A 21,099-nucleotide genomic window follows, 5' to 3' on the forward strand; every position below is an offset into this window, starting at 1 on the left:
TCCACAACCTCATACCTCTCACAAACATAAGCCCGGTTGTTTAGTCTCCTCCATGGTGGTGGCCATTTTGTTGAGGACATTTCTATACAGTAATACACGGAACCCACGACAAAAGTCCCTTCAGTCACCCCTGCTGCAGCCCTAGAGGGAGGTGCATGTGGAGGTGGCACAATGATTACATCAAGTGACCCCACCCACTGTTATACCAAAGGGAAAGCAGAGTGACATGAATCTCCCAGAGATTCCGGGAGGATAGATAAGTATGATTAAATGATAGTGCAATATATATATATATATATATACATATATATATATATAATGATCTGGGATCCGGCACTCCCTCCAAACAATTTTAGTGCTGTGGTGCCATCCAAAAACCCTTTTCAGGGATACAATACCAATGGAGGAGGCGGCACTCAATCAGACTGGATTCCAGTAATGAAGTAAAAGCCTTTATTTTCCTACGGCGTTTCGGGGCAACATACCCCCGTTTTCAAGGACAGACATTCAAACAATGACATTAAAATGCATATATACACAAAAATTCCCGCCACCACTCCCCCAGAACTGACGTGGACACGCCTCACTCACCTGTCCAGGGAATCACCGCCGGCGTCTGTCACTGCTGTAAACCACGCTGGATAGTTGTTGCGCCGAAATGCTTCCGTGGGGAAGCATTTCGGCGCAACAACTATCCAGCGTGGTTTACAGCAGTGACGGACGCCGGCGGTGATTCCCTGGACAGGTGAGTGAGGCGTGTCCACGTCAGTTCTGGGGGAGTGGTGGCGGGAATTTTTGTGTATATATGCATTTTAATGTCATTGTTTGAATGTCTGTCCTTGAAAACAGGGGTATGTTGCCCCGAAACGCCGTAGGAAAATAAAGGATTTTACTTCATTACTGGAATCCAGTCTGATTGAGTGCCGCCTCCTCCACTGGTATATATATATATATATATATATATATATATATATATATATATGTATATATATATATATATATATATATATATATATATACAATGTTGTCTCCAGATTACATTCACGTTGCAATTTTCAGCTGAAGGTAAATGTGTTAGTATTTGATCTTACCATTAAAGCACAATTTGCCTCCACTTTCGTTTGTGTTTCATCAGTCTGAATTAAACTAATGGAAGGACAAATTAGAAATGTGGCAATTTGCATTTCTTTACCCAAAATTCATTGATGTGTGTTTTAAATCATTTATCTGCCTGGTCTCTGTGGAAATGTCATTTTTTTTGAAAATCTGAGCCTGTAAATTCACTTATGACTTCAGATGGTTAACCTCATGTTACAGATAAACATTAGTTTCATTTCCCAGCATTTTAATGAAGTAATTAACGCAAGGGTGGAAATACAGTTACACTTACAGTATGGGTATTTGCTATCTTTTCGGGTTTTTGAGTGGAGCACAAGGAACATTCTCAATTTAATCTAGTCAAATATAATCAGTAAAAAAATACTTTACCAGTGGCTACTTACAGGTTACATTTTGAATACATGGCAACATTGCACTCCTTGATATGATACATACATTGCCTCTGAGTCCAGTAAATACAGGCGGCATTGTCAAGTCATCATAGGATAAATGTCTGTTTTATCAAATCCAGAGGAACACTCAATACTTGTCAAATTTACTGTATATACTGAATATATGGGTTGAGAAAAATTCCCAAAGAACTTTAACAAAGTTATTTTCACTGATAATAAATCAGGAAATCCTGGTCCAATAAAGTGAAAAAGAAAAGAAAAGAAAAAGTTGTAAAAAAAAATCAAACATTTAAATTTACAACTGGCACATCAAAGTTTCCTATACCCTTTCTAATAACAAAAACAGTATACAGTACAACCAAAAATGTTAACATCGAAGATGCTTCTTGCTTGACATGTCATTCCAAATCCTGTGCATTTCTTCAGGGCCTATTTGATGCACAGTGATTACTCTACGATAACGGCAAAGACTATAGGCCATTTTCCAGTGATTAAAGCCACTGTTTTGAAATGGGTGAATTCCCAGCTTTCGCAAGCAAAGTCCCACATACACATCCTCAAGATGCAAAAGTCTTGTGTGGAGAGAAGTCTTATAAATGAGGTCTGCCACATCGGCAGAAAAAATGTATCCAGTTCCTGAACAAAATGGAGGGTAGTTGCTATCAGGGTACAAGTCTCTTGGCATGTACCATTTGCTGCGCACGTCCCTTATAGGTCCTCCATTGATGACGTAGCCTGTAAAATATCTTCTCCTAGGCTTTGTGGTTGGTTTCAGAAGTTTATAAATCAGATTGTCCATATTTACAAAAATGTCGCTGTCTGTTTTCATCACGTATTTAGCCTTTGAGCAGAACGTCGCCACCCATCTCATGCCCATCAATGTTTTTAGGGTCAGATTGTGGTAAGAATCTATAAAGTCTTCTACAACAATATCATGAAATATCTGACTTTCTTGTTCCACCATCTGATTTAGAACAGCATCTGAGTTTTTGCCCAGAAGAAAGAGAGTTACAATTTTAATTCCCTTGAAGTTGCTCTCGTTACCCCAAGTTTCTCGGATTGCCTGCCTGGCGTCAAATTCCTTATGGGTTGTGCTTATAAGAATCACCAAAAAGGGGCTGCCATTGTTTTCACATTTTTCAGGCTCATTAATAACAAAGTCAAACGAGTGAGGGTTTATGGGTCGAGTTCTAATATTTCCAAAGGAAATGTTTTTTTGAGATATGACTATTTTGTTCAGCCTGTAGCCTGTGTAGTTGGATGTTGGGCGTGTGACACTTAGATACCAGAGGGCACTTGCCCAGCAAACGACTGTCAAAATATATAAGCATGACACCTTTGAAGCCATGGCTTCTGTTATCTTCTAGGCAATATTTCCTTTAAACTGTCTTCTCATTACATTGACCATCATTTGGTCCAATGAGGACAACATATTAGTTAAGGGAAAACGTGGGTAAATATTCAGGAAGTGACTTATATCCTGTTGCTTAACAATTTTCTGTGTCTTGCAGTTTGAGGAATCTCATCACTTTGCCTGTAAGATGAAGACAGAAAAGAGGCTGTTAGATAATAAAGAAGGAGGCGAGGGGAGGAACATTACATAAATGCATTGAGTTTAGTTGAAACTAACAGCACCAAGGATGATGTTTTGGTTTAGCAAAAACTGACTACATTGTGCTGTATTGGCAACCACCCACTATGGATGTGCCAACCCTGTGTCATTGTCTACACATAAACAATGAAACCAAGTCCACAAAGTTCAATGCGTTACAAATAAAGTAACTTAATCTATACAATTTAAATTCTTATTTTAGAACTGAATAATCAAGTAGTGAGGAAGAAGTTGTAACCAGGTGGAATATTACAGAAAGGCTAGGGGCCTCACGGTTCCTTTGTTTTCTTCTATAGAGTAACTTCTATGCAGTCATCCAATGTCTGCCCCACTCTGTAGGCCCAAATGACCAGTTGCTAAACCTATAAAATTAGTGGTACTTGTGTATTATCACTGTGCCCGCGAAATCGCATGCAAATCGGCCACAAATCAAATGCAAATCGCATGCGATATCGCGGCCGATTTGCATGCGATTTGCCACTATTTGCATGCTATTCCATCCTTGCACACCCCCACTATCCAAGTCAGCCCGAAGCGTGGAGAGCGCAGCGAGCCCCGCGAGGGGATGTGGTTCGCGTCCTCCCAACCTGTTCATACCCCCACTATCCACGTCGGTGTGGAGTTGGTTTTATAAAGTGTGGCGAGCGCAGCGAGCCACCGAGCCGAAGCGCGGCGAGCGGACACGGATTACTTGACGTGTATTCCGCGTCTCCTCACGGGGCTCACTGCGCTCGCCACGCTTCGGGATCGTTTTCCGCTGCGCTCGCCACGCTTCGGGCTCGGTGGCGCGCTGCATTCGCCACACTTTATAAAATCAACTCCACGCCGACGTGGATAGTGGGGGTATGAACAGGTCCCCTCGCCACGCTTCGGGCTGACTTGAATAGTGGGGGTGTGCAAGGATGGAATAGCATGCATATCACGGCAAATCGGCCGCAAATCACATGCAAATCGGCCGGCAAATCGAATCGCGGATCAAATCGGCCTCAAATCGCATGCGACATCGCATGCAATATCGCATGCGATTTACATTAAATTGGGCGCCGTGATAAAACACAGGTACCAAATTATCATACAGTCTCCCCTTTAAAAACATATCTAGCTATAGTGCCGTATTACGCAGGGCCATCTTAATGCACAATGGCCAACTGCTCCACAATTCCAGGGGCCTTCGAGTAAGGGCAGGTAGTGGTTACACAATCAGAGTGGCAAGGCACTAGACAGACAGTGAATTGCTATCTGATTGGTGGATGGCTAGAGCTATCCACCAAAGAGAGTGCTGACAGCCAATTACTGTATGGAAGCATGTGTAGAGATGGCACAGAATCTCAGGAGGAGCATGCTATGATTTTTTTTTTTGTGTAGTTTCACGGCAGCAGTTACGTAGTCAGCGTAGTGTCCCTGTCAGAATCAGCGTAGTGTTCCTGCAGCCAGCGTAGTCAGCGGAGTCAGCTTGTGTCTGTGACTGTGTGTACCTAACCGGAGCTTACGCAGTTAGCGTAGTCAGTCAGCGTTACGCAGTTAGCGTAGTCAGTCAGCGTTGTGTCAGTGCTTATTACATTGTGTGGGAACCATTGACAATTTTTCACCTGCCTGACATGACAGCTGTGAATGTGTTCCTAAAACACCCCCACTAACCACGTCAGCCCGAAGCGTGGCGAGCGGACGTGATACACGTCCTCTCGACCTGTTCATACCCCCACTATCAACGTTGGCGTGAAGTTGATTTTATAAAGTGTGGGGAGTGCAGCGAGCCACTAAGCCCGAAGCATGGCGAGCGCACGCAGATTAATTGGCGTGTATTCCACGTCCCCTCGCGGGGCCTGCTGCGCTCGCCGCGATTCGGGCTCGTTTTACGCACTCTTTATAAAATCAACTCCATGCCGATTTGGATAGTAGGGGTATGAACAGGTTGGGAGGACTTGTACCGCGTACCTGCATGGGGCACGCTGCACTCGCCATGCTTCGGACTGATAGTGGGGGTTTGAAATGGAGGCATTTGCCAATATGTAATATGAAGCACTGGCAAATGTGTCCTTTATTGTACATGAGACGCACTTGCGCACAAGATGCACACGCTACCGAACCCCTTACCCTGACCGTCTCCCTGAAGTGGACACAGGCACGGTTGCCTTACCCTGCTGCATGAATGACTGAGACGCACAAGCGTATGAGATACTCGTGTGTCTCAGGCAGATAGAGCACCTCTCTGCCGGCGCCCGCATGATCGCCTCTCCGCCAGCATCCACCAGTGCAGGGCATCTGGTGGTTAATGGCGCTGTGTGAGAGGCACTCACTAGGCTCGCCAGGGATGCCGGGGACAGAGCTGCAGCTCGTGGGGACATTACGGTGACTACGCTGCCTGACGGGGAGACTACACTGACTATTCAGTGCTGCCGCTGGGACACTATGCTAACTATGCTAGGCTGCCATTGGGCTACGCTGACAGCGTAGTGTAGCCTGCCGCCGTGAACCTACACAAGTACCTTTTTTTTTTTAAGTTAATGGGTTCCTGTGAATGGGTGTGTAGGGGATCCAGTGCATTGCTTTAGCCAGGGCCTACACAGCTGTTAAGACAGCACTGATATTAGGGCTACATTTAGGTCATGAGGTCATGAGCTACTGTTATGGTAGAATATTATGGTTATATATACTCTTCTAAAAAGAAAAAACCCACTAAACAAAAATAAAAAAAACTCTTGGGGTTCTTTTGCCTACTGTAGTCTCCAATAGCAGAAATAAACTGCTATGCTGTAATGGGGTGCCTGATGACTGCCCGACAGTCGAGATTCAGACGGTCAGTACTCCGGCATCAGAATCCCGACTGTTTAAATGCCCAATAGTCGAGATCCCGACTGACAGGGGCTATTCTCCCTTGTGGGGGTCCACGACCCCCCATAGAGGGAGAATAGAACCTGTGGCGTGTGAAGTGAGCCACCAAGCCCACAAGGGGCTTCTTTGCTCTCATCCTCCTGTCGGAGCACCGGCAGTTGGGATTCCGATGTCAGGATACTGAACATCAGGATCCCGATTGTAGCTGTAGCGGGTATGTAGTTTTTGGCTTGTTGGCTATGCTTTGTTTATTACGTCAAAATGTCAATGTTTTAATATCCTCTGGGATTGGACTTATAAATTCTCAAGGGGTATAAAGCAATAGCAATCTACATTATTCTCCAATTCCCCCTGACAGCAGTTTGAATACTTTAGCAGGATAATATTGGTTGGGTAGCAAGAAGAATATGGTGAGAACATACAATTTCTTTAAAACCATTGACATTTGTTTTAGAATGATTAATTATCAAAAGAAGGTAGATAAAGTCATATACTATATTAAATAAATAAAGTTCCATTTACTGGGTATATCATTTTCACAGTTCCCACTTCTCTGTGTTATAAATAAGTGAAAACAATTCAGCAGGCCGGGTGTATTAATGTAACTGCTACAAAATTAGATATGGAAGTATCCTTAGCTATGTCCTTTAGGATGGGTATATCAGGCAAGTGGTTGAGGGCTGGTACATTAATAATGACTATCAGCAGCACTACAGTTATACAGTATGGCCATTTCTGATTGGCTGAGTGATTAGTGGACCCTCTAGCTGGTAGTACTTAATTCATATGCATTGCTAATTTATGCAGTGATGTTGGAGCTGTCCAGTTGACATTCTCATTTGGACTATTGCAGGAAAGATGATTCTATTTGATTGTTCTATTTGATGCTTGCATTTACTTTCACTTGTATTACAGTTTGTTGTATTTAATTACATTATAAATATATGACTTTCATGATTATCAGTCGTGTACAAAGCATGGTTTGGTCATGTAAATGAATGACCTTTAAATAAACATCTGAGTTCAGCCAGCATCTTGCACGTCCTCCGAATTCGGACTTCATTACATCCCACCCAGTATCTGTGTTATAAAGTTGACAGCATATGCACATATAAATACACATTTTGATAAACAATCCCTTTGTCCAATATATTTAGACAAAGCTCCAACTGCAAACCTATTTAACCGATTCGATCACTGCAATTCATCAATGCGGAGAGTTGAAAACCTTTCACCCAAACAGGGTTTTCTCTACTGCACTTCACCAACAGCCTGTCACTGCAACATGCCCAGTAGTTTTACCAGGTAGGGAGCAAGCAATGCCTTTCCATCTTCCAGGTCCTCCATTGTTAGGCACAGATGACATTACTACCCCTTTCACACCAGAAGCAAATTAAACATAGAAACATAGAAACATAGAATTTGACGGCAGATAAGAACCATTTGGCCCATCTAGTCTGCCCCTTTTTTACCCTTCAGGTAAACTCAACCCTTTTTAATCCTTATTTCTTTGTAAGGATATTCATATGCCTATCCCAAGCATGTTTAAATTGTTCTACTGTCTTAGCCTCTACCACCTCTGATGGGAGGCTATTCCACTTATCCACTACCCTTTCTGTGAAGTAATTTTTTCTAACATTTCCCCTGAACCTACCTCCCTCCAGTTTCAGTGCATGTCCTCGTGTTTTATTACTTGTTTTCCTTTGAAGAAAATTTCCCACCTGTACTATGTTAAAACCCTTGATATATTTGAAGATTTCTATCATGTCCCCCCTTTCCCTTCTCTGCTCCAAACTATACATGTTAAGATCTTTTAGTCTATCCAGGTAAGTTTTGTGATGTAGGCCATGAACCATTTTAGTTGCCCTTCTTTGTACACTCTCCAATGTATTTATATCCTTCTGAAGATATGGTCTCCAGAACTGGACACAGTATTCCAGATGAGGTCGTACCAATGACCTATAAAGTGGCATTATTACGTCTTTTTTTCTGCTACTGATTCCTCTCCCTATGCAACCAAGCATCTGACTAGCCTTCCTCATTGCTTTGTTACATTGCCTCCCTGCCTTTAAGTCACTTGAAATAGTGACTCCTAGATCTCTTTCCTCCTCAGTAGTTTCCATTATAGTACCCTTGATACTATATTGAGCCTTTGGGTTTTTGAGTCCCAAGTGCATAATTTTGCATTTTTTAGCATTGAACTGTAGTTGCCATTCTCTTGACCAATTCTCAAGTTTACTTAGATCATCAGTCATTTGATTTACCCCTCCTGGTGTGTCTACTCTGTTGCATATCTTTGTATCATCTGCAAAAAGGCATACTTTCCCTTCAATACCATTTGCAATGTCACTAACAAAGATATTAAAGAGCACTGGTCCAAGTACAGATCCCTGGGGTACTCCACTGGTAACATGTCCCTCCATAGAATGCACTCCATTTACGACAACTGTCTGTTTCCTATCCTGCAACCAGGTTCTTATCCATTTAATTGTTTTGGTACTTGTTTCCTAGCACGGCCACAAATCTTATGGATCGTGTACCTTTAGTTAAGGTACACGATCCATACGATGGACCCGATTTCCTTTGAAATCAGGTCCATTTGGCCGGCTAGGACAAAATATCGGGGGCATCGCGTCGGTCGGGACCGTTAACAATGGTCCCGACGCGACCGACGCGATGCCCGCGATTTCCCCATAGGCTTCAATGTTAAAAAATATTTTAACATTGAAATCGTGTCGGGAAAGGTAAAATATCGGGGGCATCGCGTCGGTCGGGACCATTAACATAGGTCCCGACGCGATGCCCCCGATTTTTACATAGGCTTCAATGTTAAAAGATTTTTTAACATTGAAATCCTGAAAAAATGTGAAAAATGTGAAATGGGCCAATATGACCCATTTCACATTTTAGATGTCCCCGTCGTCACCAACCCGAAGCGTGGCGAGCGCAGCGAGCCCGCGAGGGGCGGCGGTGCGCGTCCTCCGACCTTTTCATTCCCCTACTATCCACGTCGGCGTGGAGTTTAGAATAGAATAGTGTGGCGAGCGCAGCGAGCCACCGAGCCCGAAGCGTGGCGAGCGCAGCGAGCCCCGCGAGGGGACGCGGATACCTTCACAGTTATACGCGTCCCCTCGCGGGCTTCACAGGTGTCCGTGGCGACGCGGACACCTGTGAAGTCCGCGAAGGGACGCGTTTACCTGTGAAGGTATCCGCGTCCGCTCGCCACGCTTCGGGCTCGGTGGCTCGCTGCGCTCGCCACACTATTCTATTCTCAACTCCACGCCGACGTGGATAGTAGGGGAATGAAAAGGTCGGAGGACGCGCACCGCCGCCCCTCGTGGGCTCGCTGCGCTCGCCACGCTTCGGGTTGGCGTCTATCGTGGGGTGGGGTGTACGCCGTGACATTTGGGGGGGTTGGGAATATTTTACATTGAATCCAATGTAAAATCGGGTCCCAGGGACCCGATTTACATTTCATAAAAAAAAAAAAATCGGGTCCAAAATCGGTCGGTCGCGTCGATCACATCGCATGCGATGCGATCGACCCAATTTTTCCGACACGACCACCCCGATGTAAATCGGTGTGGCCGTGCTAGGAAACAAGTACCATTGTTTTATAATCCAATCCCACACTTTCAAGTTTATTTAGCAGCCTACGATGTGGGACAGTGTCAAATGCCTTACTAAAGTCTAGATATGCCACATCTACAGCCCCCCCTTCATCTAGTATTTTGGTCACGGAGTCAAAAAAGTAAATGAGACTTGTTTGGCATGATCTCCCTGCAGTAAAACCATGCTGTTTTGGATCCTGTAAGTTGTTTAATTTAAGATATTCCACTATTCTTTCTTTTAATAGTGTTTCCATTATTTTCCCTACTACTGATGTAAGGCTCACTGGTCTGTAGTTACTTGCTTCTTCTTTGCTTCCGCTTTTGTGCAGTGGAACTACATTTGCTTTTCTCCAGTCCTCTGGAACTGCACCTGTATCTAGTGACCGGGTTAAAGCTCAACCGGGGAAATTTGCTGAAAAACCAGGGATTTTCTTTGGTGTGAAAGGGTCAACACAGGTCTTAAATCCTGGCACTCCGACTCTGCTCTTGACCAGGGTCGGTGAGCCGGGATTTAAAACACGTAAATAAATAAATACAGAAAAACCTGTTTTTTTCAGCAAATTCCCAGATTCAAAAGTTTTAACCCGATAATTTGTGGGTGGTGTGAATTGGGATCAGGCTGCACCCACTCAAAAATGCAGGGCGGCCGGTGTGAAAGGGGTAAGAGGTAAATTTACTTTTTGCTAAATAGGAATAACTGATAAACTTTTTTTCTACCAAAACAAATCAGAATAAAAGGACACTTTAACAGGGAGCAGACTAAACATATAGACACTATCATTAAAATGCTGAATCTGCTTAGTGACATGTTTGACCTCCCCAGTAGATCCTGGAGTGGCAGACAGGGAGAGCAAGTACAAGGGGTTTGGTGATGTGATCAGCATCATCGCTGAGGTGCCGGGTGGTGGCCTGTATTTTGATGGATGTGGCCTGTAATTTGCATGTATAAATAGCCAAGTAAATGTTTATGTGTATATAAAAGAGAACAAACTTACTGTGTCAATGTATAACACATATACAGTACATGTGGTATTTAATGGAACATTTATGCAAAAACATTTTTTATGTGAGCCCTGTTCCTGCCCATTGTCTCTCTCCGTACACCTCTAATGCTGCCAGACTGAGCTGGCTGAGGTATGAATCTGGTGTTGTATTGCTCCAGGGAAAATAATTTATTCTGACTTTTTATGTTTTGGAAGCAGAATGCATATATTGTAGAAAGTGATTCACTGGCCTTAGATTTACAAAATAGTTATTTACCATTTCAGCACACCAGGTGGGATTTTAGCTTTATATCTCTACAAGAGTTTTACTTATAGGCACAGCATTATTTATGGTAAAATGTACAAGTGCTGCATAAAATTTCCTACTTCAAGAGTCATTTGAACAGAATGAATCTAAAATAACAATCGCACATCCATAAATACAAAGCGAGAGCATAATGATTTTTCTACTGTACATTAATAACAATTCATATTGTTCTTGATGTTGTTGCCTTGTTAGTTTAATCTTTATGTATTAATAGGAATTGTAGATCTTCTGTAAAGATTACTATGTTGCAGTTTTCTACCTATGATACTGTAAAGAATAACACTATAAGGGTCATACAAATAGATACAAATAATTAAATTATCCCCTATATCCGTCACTATCAGGGAGGCAGGAGAAACAATAGGAGCCATGTTTTCACAGCCACATTTGAAGCAGTGTGTTTTTGCACGATAGCAGGTAAACTTTACCCAAAAAATTGAATTGACCCCCCTCCCCCCCAAAAAATCAGCAAAAAAAAAAACCTTATTCAAAAAGCCTCAGCGGTGACCACAGGTGGCGGTGGGCTCCTGAGCGCTCCCGAGCCTCGAACATCACAGAGCCTGCCGTCTGCTCCCTGCAACTAATGGCGGCGGTGGCAGCGGCAGGGGAGCTCCGGGGTACGAATGCTGGAGCAGAGAGGTGAGGGGGAGCGACGGGAGGGGAGAGGAGGTGGGGGGTGCCCGGACTGGTGATGCGCCAGTAGTGCAAAATCTGCAGGCACCACTGACGCACACCTTGATATTAGTGGTATTCCCAGGAAATTTTCCGGGACAGCCCGCTTTGGGCATACCACTCAAGTGGTTAAATGTATTTATTGTGTCTTCCGGCACCACTTCTTCTTGAAGAGAGTTCCATACTTTTACTGCCCTGTAAAAAAAGCCATTCCCTTTGCCCACGTGTCCTCAAAGTAAATAGAGTGTCTGACAGTTCGTTACATTGTCCCGTGATATATTTGTACATGGTAAGCATGTCTCCCCTTCTCTTTTCCAGCATAAACTTTCCTAATTCGGCTAATTGTACAAGGACAAGGTGGAGGTTAAACTTGCTCCACCTCAGAATTACAGGTGGAGGAACTCAAGTCCACCCCCCCACACTTTAACCCCTGCTCTCATAACAAATGCTGTAAATATATATATTTTTGTACATATTTTGTTTATTCAGCCTTTTTATATTCCCGTCATTTATGCAGAAGATAATTTCAGTAAAAAGCTGCTAACAAATAACTCTCCCTGGTATTTATTTGTACAGATGGGGCCATACTCTGCATTGCTGCCATCGTGCCATACGCAGGTATCTGGCGGATGGCGATCCTGCAGACATGGACGTGCATTCGCGCATCCATTGCTGAGAATGGGGCGCCAGGAGCCGCTCTGATGATCTGTAAGTCTTTTTAGGTTTAAAATACAGCATTAATAAGTGCTAAAACTATGGACCTTATTCTAGTTCACTCTTTCTGACAAAATCCTTCTTAGATGGACAAAACCATATGCACTGCAGGTGGGGCAGGTGTTACTTGTGCAGAGAGAATTAGATTTGGGTGGGGTTTTACTTCAAAGTGAGATCTATATTGCAGTGTAAAAATAAAGCAGTCAGTATTTACCCTGCACAGAAACAAAGTAACTCAACCAAATCTAATTCTCTCTGCACATTTTACATCTGCCCCCCCTGCAGTGCACATGGTTTTGTCCATCTAAGAAGGATTTTGTCAGAAAGAGTGAACTAGAATAAGTCCCAATGTGATTTTCTGAAAAGAGAATGAAAGAGACCATGAAAACCTTTTCCATATATTTTTGTATCAATTGTAATTGGATTTTGATAATACAAATAAAAAAGAAATCTTTTGTACAAATTAGAAAATTCTGCTAAAAAATATTTGAAGATAAAAACATCACCCAAGTAATAGCACAGAATCGTAATCTGTGGCTTTGTGTGGCACATTTACTGCCGGTGATTAATATGGGTTTTCCAAATAACTGTGTAGATTCAAGCCTCAGAGGCCTGCAGATGTACAGCCATGTTGTAAAACATGTTTGTTTGCTGCATTGTGGAATGCCGATATAATCACACTGGAAAAACTGAAGAAATGCTGAATTAGTGCTGCATGGCTTGAATAAAAATCCTCTGGTCATTTGCACTTTTAACAAATTTAGGCGCTGATTAATGCCTTGTCAATTTTGCAATTAAAATAATTCCAATTTCATTGGATCCCAGGACTCTGTCATTTTAAAGCCATTTCTGTAACCATGACAACAGGTTTCTCTGAAACTAGGATTGTCAATGGGATAGGAAAAATCATGCACCACTTTCAGCACAGATCAATTCATTTGGAAGGCTTTAATTCATCAAATGGTGAGAAAATCTCTGCAATGGAAATTATATCATTCAAATCCCATGGGTCTCATTTGTTATCCAATACAGTACTAGGTTCAAATCTTTAACTTTGAATGTTTTTTTTTCTTAACAAATTTCCCTGATTCTCAGGGAGACTTCCTAAAATAGTAGCAATCTCCCCAACTTCCTGAATAATCTAAAGGTGCCCACACACGGTTTTCTTGGCACTACAATTAAACGGACAGTTACCACCCTCAGACACCGGCTTTCTGTCAATCAGCTTGTGAACGGCTAGCAAAGGAAAAAAGGAGCAAGATCTCTTTGCTAGCAGGTGTAGTGCACGCCCCTTGCAGCTTAGTCGCATGTACAGTGTATTGGTCATCGGCCGCTGTGCAATCAGGTCTGAATTGGGCTCTATGTCTCTTGTTTTTTTCCCAATTGTGCTTTTGTTTGTAAAAGACAGTAAGTCTGTAAGCAACATGAGCCCTATAAGAGCTCAAGGCCGTAACTAAGGGGGGGCTAGGGGGTCACGCGCCCCGCTGCATGGGGGGGGGGGGCACTGTCAGGTCCAGGCAGTGGGGGGCCGGGGACGGGCGTAGCGGCAGCTGGAAGCAAGCTACACTATTTGCCAGGTGGGAAGCAGATTTTGAAAAGACTTACCGGATGCTGATTGGCTGAATTCTCTCAGCCAATCAGCGTCCGGCAAGTCTTTTCAAAATGAGCAGCGCTTCCCGCCGCCAGGCAAATAGCGTAGCTTGCTACAAGTGAAAGCCGCCGCTGCCCATCCCCGGTCCCCGCTGCACATAGGTATGTGGGCGCTGGGGGTCACTAAGCCTCCGGCGCCAGGGGCAAGGCAGTCATTTGGTCGCCCAAGCCCCCCCCCCCGCATGTCGGGGGGGGGGGGACCAAATGACTGTCTTGCCCCGGGCGCCGGAAAAGCTAGTTTTGGCCCTGAAAAGCTTTCCCCTTAAATTATGCCAAACCCACTGATTCCACTGGTTTAAGGACAAAATGAAGTATCTTCCAGGTTTATCAAAGGTGGAAAAGCTGCTTTCCACCTGTCAGCTCTCATAGCACCTATCCCATTCCTTTCTGTGGGACGATATTAACTACAGATGGAGCGCCTCTCAGCCAGCGCCAGGGCTCGTCAGAATGACCCCACTGGTCATATAGTGCGTGCGTCCCAGTTTTGAGCAGCGGGGAAGCGAACCCTGCCCGTCTCCACTTCCATGCATCATCGGGTCCAGAGACTGACATCACATGACATCAGTGACCGTGCCCAATTCGGCAGATAGCAGGCATCTGACATGTAAGTATAGGCTTACTTTTCAGAGCGAAGGTTGGAGAAATCATTTGATGATGAGCAACACATAAATGGTTTCTGCTCCATGTATCCGCATGCGAGCGGATGTGTCAGCGTACACATCTTCTTGCACGCTAGTGTGGGGATTCGCTCGGCGGGGGTGCGCGTTCAGTGGGGCGGGGTTTACCTGCTTGCTAGGCATGCTAGCGAATATATGCTGCCTAGCGAGCAGGTCTGAATCAGGCTCTTAATCAGACTCCAATGAATCGTTACGAACTGCATAATCATGAGGAAACCTACATAAGTAACAGCCGTGTCAGCCGTTTCACAAATCCAATTTGTTTAGATTTGTACTATTGGATCTAATGAATTGAATATAATTCAGCAGAGCATTCTGTCTGGCACGGCTCCTCCTACCCACATACTATAAATAATTAAGGAAAATAATGTTATATCTCTTGCGCCCATAAATAAAACAAAGAGAAATCATCGCTCAAAGCTGCCATAAAGATATTTCTCCAGCAATGGTGAATACAGTATATAGGTTTCTTATTCTCTGCATTTGAGCAGGGACCGATATTTGCCTCATATTCCTTCATGCTGACATATCTCATCTCCTGCTCCTTGAGCATTCAGTGAATGAGCTTCAGCCACCATCTGTTTGCACATTTATATTATTTGTTTTAGACAAGATAATATGGCCCAAGAGTCTCAAGGCCCAAGGGACACAACACTGACAGTATTTCTGGTTATCAGCGACAATGTAAGGAGAGACAGAGCGAGCACACTTTGATCTTCCCACGGTGCTGTGTGTAAATTGAAATTAAATGATTTAGTCTTCTGGAAATAAGCACATTTTTGTAAAACTAAGAATTTTTTTTACCTTCAATTTTCTTTCTGAAGTCCCCAGACATAAACACAGATGAGGCACTGATTATTTCTGCAGAGAACTGTGCACGTTCTACCATCAGGGCTGCTTAATGATATAGGAATGTTAGCAGACCACTATGTGCTTGCAGTGGTTTGCCTTATTTATACAGTAGTTGTACCTACTGAAATTCCACTAGTGAGACATGCCATATAGGCTTTCCATACAGGAACCCTATATAGGCTTTCCATACAGGAACCCTTGTAGGGTTTCCATACAGGAACCCTATATAGGCTTTCCATACAGGAACCCTATATAGGCTTTCCATACAGGAACCCTATATAGGCTTTCCATACAGGTTGACCCTATGTGTTTATGTCGACCTTCATTGATTTGACAGGATGACTGTATCCCCGTATGCACATTCGTTCGATAATCAGCCTGCCTGCAAATTTGCAGCCCAGCAATCAGATCTGAATAACCCCCAAAACACTAGAGGGTGGTTTTCCAAAACCCTATGATGAACTAGAACCAATATGAAAACATGGGGTCAAATGTACTGTAGTACTGGCACACTGAGTTTAACCCTTTGAGTGCCAACATCTCTGCGTGAGATGCCAACATCGCTCACATTTGTTATATAAATTCAAATAAAAACAATGTTATGTAAAAAAAAAATGGTACTTATGTAATATCTGGGCGCCCGACTTTTTGATCGGGTCGGAAAAATCGGGTCGATCGCATCGCATGCAACCAAATCGCATGCGTTGTGATGGACCCGATTTTTACATTGGATCCAATGGTAAATGGTACCTGAGACCCGTTTTTACATTGGGTCCAATGTTAAATGCCCCCCAGACCCCATTTTTTATTTGTATACCCACCCTGTTCATACCCCCACTATCCAAGTGGGCATGGAGTTGATCTTATATAGTGTGGCGAGCGCAGCAAGCCACCGAGCCCGAAGCGTGGCAAACGCAGTGAGCCCTGCGAGGGGATGCGGAATACATGTTAAGTAATCCGCCCCCCCCCCACGCGGGGCTCGCTGCGCTCACCACGCTTTGGGCTCGGTGGCTTGCTGCGCTCGCCACACTATATAAAATCAACTCCATGCCCACTTGGATAGTGGGGGTATGAACAGGGTGGGTATACAAATAAAAAATGGGGTTTGTGGGGCATTTAACATGGGACCCAATGTAAAATCGGGTCTCAGGGACCATTTAACATCAGCGATTTGGTTGCATGCGATGCGATCGACCCGATTTTTCCGAAAAAAAATCGGGTCCATCGCATCTGATTGCATGCCTTAAGTTAAGGCATACAATCAAAAAATCGGGCGCTCAGATAATACATAAGTAGCAAAAAAATATTATATTTCCTATATAACATTACAGGTCATTCTGATGAAGATAAATGTTTGCTTGGTAGTTTTTTAAACCTATTTTGACAAATTCACGTGGCACTCAAAGGGTAAAACACACTTTGCAGGGCACTATAACAAATAACTACACGTTTTCAACTCCTGGGCTTGAGCTTCTACAGACAGTACAACAGGAGGTCAATTGATTTTACATGTGGAAATGGCAAAAGAACAGCGTGACCAAGAGAGTGCTTCATTAACCCTTTAAGTGCCAACATTTCTCAGAGAGATGTGCAAAATAAAACTGCCAGCGCCGCTCACATGTAGATTCAAATAAAAAACGTTGTGTAAAATAGATTATATTTCCTATATACGGCAAACACCACAGGTCATTATGATGATTAAAATTGTTACTTGCCAATTTTGTTTACACCTATTTTGACAAATTCACCTGGCAATCAAGGGGTTAAACAGGAGACAAATTCACCTGTGACTAGATAGATAAAGGGCAGTTAGTATGTAGGGTACAGTTGCTCTGTAGCGGGACAAACACATTTCAGGTGAAATGATCACTGTTTCTCCTTTATAAAGAAAAAAAAAACAACCATGCCCCTTATAATGTGGATCAAAAAGCATTTAATTGGCAGACCCCTAGAGCCCTTAGTATTGACAGATTACTGTATGGCAACAGTAGCTATGGTCAGACATGCAGTAGGTCTCAATAATATTACTAGAATCTTTCGATACATTCTCTGTGCAATAACGGGTGGCTGCTTAATGATCCGATTTTCATAGCCAGCTGTCTGCCTCATTAGATGATGTGTTGGTCGTGTCTCTGTATTTCAGTTACAATATCTTCTAAAGTGCTTTTAGTTGAAGCAAGCACATTTACCATAAATGTTACATATAGGGCCTTATTCTAGTTCACTCTTAGAGGCAAATTCCTTCTCAGATGGACAAAACCATGTGCACTGCATGGGGGCAGATGTAACAGGTGCAGATTTTGGGTGAGCTATTTTGTTTCTGTGCAGGGTAAATACTGACTGCTTTATTTTTACACTGCAATATAGATCTCGCGTTGAAGAAAAACCCCACCCAAATTTAACTCTCGCTGCACATGTTACATCTGCCCCACCTGCAGTGCACATGGTTTTGTCCATCTGAGAAGGAATTTGCCTCTAAGAGTGAACTAGAATAAGGCCCATATAGAGGAATATATTTTAATGTGCTGTTGAGCCCTGCAGTAAAAATCTTCATAATAAAAATATGATAGTTGCTTGGAAAGGGTTACATCATGAGCCTCTTCCTAATGTCAAATGTCAGCCCTTCATATACTATGATGCTTATCGATCTCTGAGCCAGAACAGGCCTGGGGTTTGATCTTGTGCATTTCTTATATTCCCCTAGGTGAAACTATCAATAAGAAGCATCCTCATCACATGTGAACTGCAGCTGGGCAGATGGATGAGAAGTGGCAGATTGTGCAATGCAGTCACTGGCTCTGCTGGTTTAATAATGTTTGCATATTTGCTGCATTTCACAGTTGCCTACCCTGCTGCATTCTGCAGGAGACTCCCTGAAATAACAGCAATCTCCCTCTCTCCCTCATTAGTCTAGCAATCTCCCTCGTTAGTCTAGCAATCACATTACACTGTTACACTTTCAGTGGCAAATGCAGGATTTTAAAAGGGGGGTTTCTAAATAGTACACCCCCTCCCCCAAAGGCAGACATGCCACATATTCACAATCACACCCCCACCCCCTCCAGCACAGTCCCCACCCCCCCCCCAAAAGGCAGACATGTCAGACATATTCAGAATCTGAATAGGTCTATACGTGACATGTCTGCCTTTGGGGGGGGGGGGGGGGGGGGGGGGGGCGTGCTGGAGGGGAATCTGAATATGTGGCATGTCTGCCTATGAGTGGCTGTGCTGGAGGGAGTTGTGAGACCCCTCCAGTACAGCACCCCCTCTCCCATAGACAGACATGTCATATATTCAGATCCCCTAAAGCACAGCTTCCTTCGATAGGCAGACAATAGTGTTCTCCACACACAGTTGTCAGTCTGCAGACAATCCCCCCCCCCCCCCCTTCAGCACAGCCTCCACAGGAAAAGTCTGTAAAATGTATACCCCTGAAGCCCCCCCCCCCCCCCCCCCCACACACACACACGCACATTGTCAGTCTGACATAATGCAGACAGTTGCAGGCACAAATGGCCAGCCCACCCCTGCCCTGACTCACAGTTATCAGCAGTGCCGCTGAGCTCCTCAGTCCCCTTGTCTCTCAACACGTGACAACAGCTTGAGAGGAGCTGCTCCCCCTGCTTGCCAGCAGCTGCATCTTCATGTCATAGAGATGGAAGCAGCAGCAGGGAGGGAGCCTGACTGCCACTGCCGCTCAGAAGAACCTCAGACCCGTCTTGCAAACATCAGGACCACGACCGATATATCGGTGGACAGGGGGGGTTTCTATGTACTCGGAAACCCCCTGCATGCGCGCCTGACTTTTGGGGAAAAAAGGAATAAGAGACAGATACATTTACATTGAATCATCAGTACAATATCCCAGCACTTTACCAAGTATGGTATCTCTTACTAACTGCGTTGGGGCTCATCTACGTTTGTATATAAGTCATTTTAAAAGATTCCTCTCAGATGTAGCAGTACAGACCCATGCTTCTAGGTGTAACAATCTTTCCATACTGTATATGGAACTAGACATGCCCTTGGGTGGAGCATGACACGCCCTCTAAATGGGGCACTTTTCAAATATCTATTTCCTACTATAACCTCCTTGAAATTAGCTTTCAAAAGGAGGTAAGTATGCTGCATATCTAGTGTGCTTTGATGGCATGTGCAGAAGTACTATATGGAAGGCTCAACTAAGACACACAAAGGAGCTATTTCTTGACCGAACAGAAATGTCTATGCTCATTAATCTATATTAGTATATTGTATGTAGATATCAGCACACTTGTAGCTACTGACCTGCAATAGCCATTTGGCCTGCAATATCTACCTGGCCCCTACTTGCCTACATTTGAAAACTAGTTTCAGGGAGATTATAGCTGGAAGCAGAATTTTGTACAGTGCCCCATTGAGGGGGCGTGTCATGCTTCACCCAAAGGGCGTGTCTAGTTCCATATATGGAGAGATTGTGAAAAGAGATTCTAAATGTGGCACCTAGAAGCGTGGGTGTGTACTGCTACATCTGAGAGGAATCTTAGAATTTTATATCCAAATGTAGATGAGCCCCAAAGCAGTAAGTAAGAGCTACTATACTTGCTAAAGAAAAGTCACTGATACAGGTCAGAGATTGTTCATCTATGTTGTTTTACACGTGGTTTCATATATATGGCCACAAGAAATGCATGTACCCATAGGGATCATTGGGCGGGATGTTCAAACATCCTCAGCCCAGCTCCGCTCCCCTTCGCTGCTCATCGCATACACAATATGCTCTAACATATGCTATAATTATGGAAAAGGACAGCTCTTCAGTTAAGAGCTGACCTTTGTGGTGAGAGTCAGCGGATCCCACCGGGACCCAACGGCTCTCCCCTCCCTCCCTTACCCGGCGGTGCTGCTGCGCCGGGCTCTCCTCCTCCCTACACCCGGACGAGGATCATAGTGCAGGGAGGAGGAGGTCACAGGTCCGGGCAGCACAGCTCTGTGCTGCCCGAACACAGGTGAGGGCGGCGGGGGTCGGTGCGGGGCGGCAGTGGGTCGCATTAGAAGCCCATAGGCTTCTATGGGGCATTGCCAGATTTTTCTCGCAATGCCCCCCATCATGGTAACCCGGCGGGGGATGCTTAGAGCATTCCAAAATGCGGTAAAAACCCCAATAACGGGATTTTTACCGCATTTTTAGTTTAGAGAATGTCGACAGTTGTGTTTTATCACCAATGCTGGGAAATGGTGCTGATGATTCAATGTAAATGTATCTATCTCGCATTCAACAGCTACATAATGTGGGCTAGGTGAAATGAGGGAGATTGCTAGACTAATCAGGGAGAGAGGGAGATTGCTGATATTTCACGGAGTCTCCAGCAGAATGCAGGAGGGTAGGCAACTATGACCTGGCCTGCAATATAAAAGTGAATTACATTGCACAGCCATTCTGCTGCTCAGTGCTGTATGCCCCCTGCAGTCTCCTCAAGTATTTCAATGTTATTGTTGAACATGTATGCATACTGTTTGTTATACCTTTTTGATATTATAACTATAGAATGATTTTTTGGGGAAAAAAAGATGTCTAATATGTATCTCTTTAATTAATGTTTCTTGAATGGCTAATAAAGGTGTCAAAAAAGGTGTGAAAATTGGCAAGTCACCCTTTGAGTGCCAACGTTGCTGTG

General features: G+C 44.0%; 1 protein-coding gene across 3 annotated transcripts in view; it reads right to left on the reverse strand.

The window, feature by feature from the left end:
- Window positions 1-1,007: 1,007 nt before the first annotated feature.
- The window catches only part of B3GALT1 (beta-1,3-galactosyltransferase 1), a 315,300-nt gene continuing 295,208 nt past the window's right edge, over window positions 1,008-21,099 (reverse strand). For all 3 annotated transcript variants that reach the window (XM_083153903.1, XM_083153901.1, XM_083153902.1), the window contains one exon: window positions 1,008-3,045. In XM_083153903.1, coding sequence (XP_083010029.1) covers window positions 1,879-2,859 — 981 coding nt within the window. In that variant the 5' untranslated portion in view covers window positions 2,860-3,045 and the 3' untranslated portion in view covers window positions 1,008-1,878. The remainder of the gene's footprint in view (window positions 3,046-21,099) is intronic.

Source organism: Crinia signifera, chromosome 7, assembly GCF_055691185.1.
Source record: "Crinia signifera chromosome 7, ASM5569118v1, whole genome shotgun sequence".
NCBI classification, from domain to species: Eukaryota; Metazoa; Chordata; class Amphibia; order Anura; family Myobatrachidae; genus Crinia; species Crinia signifera.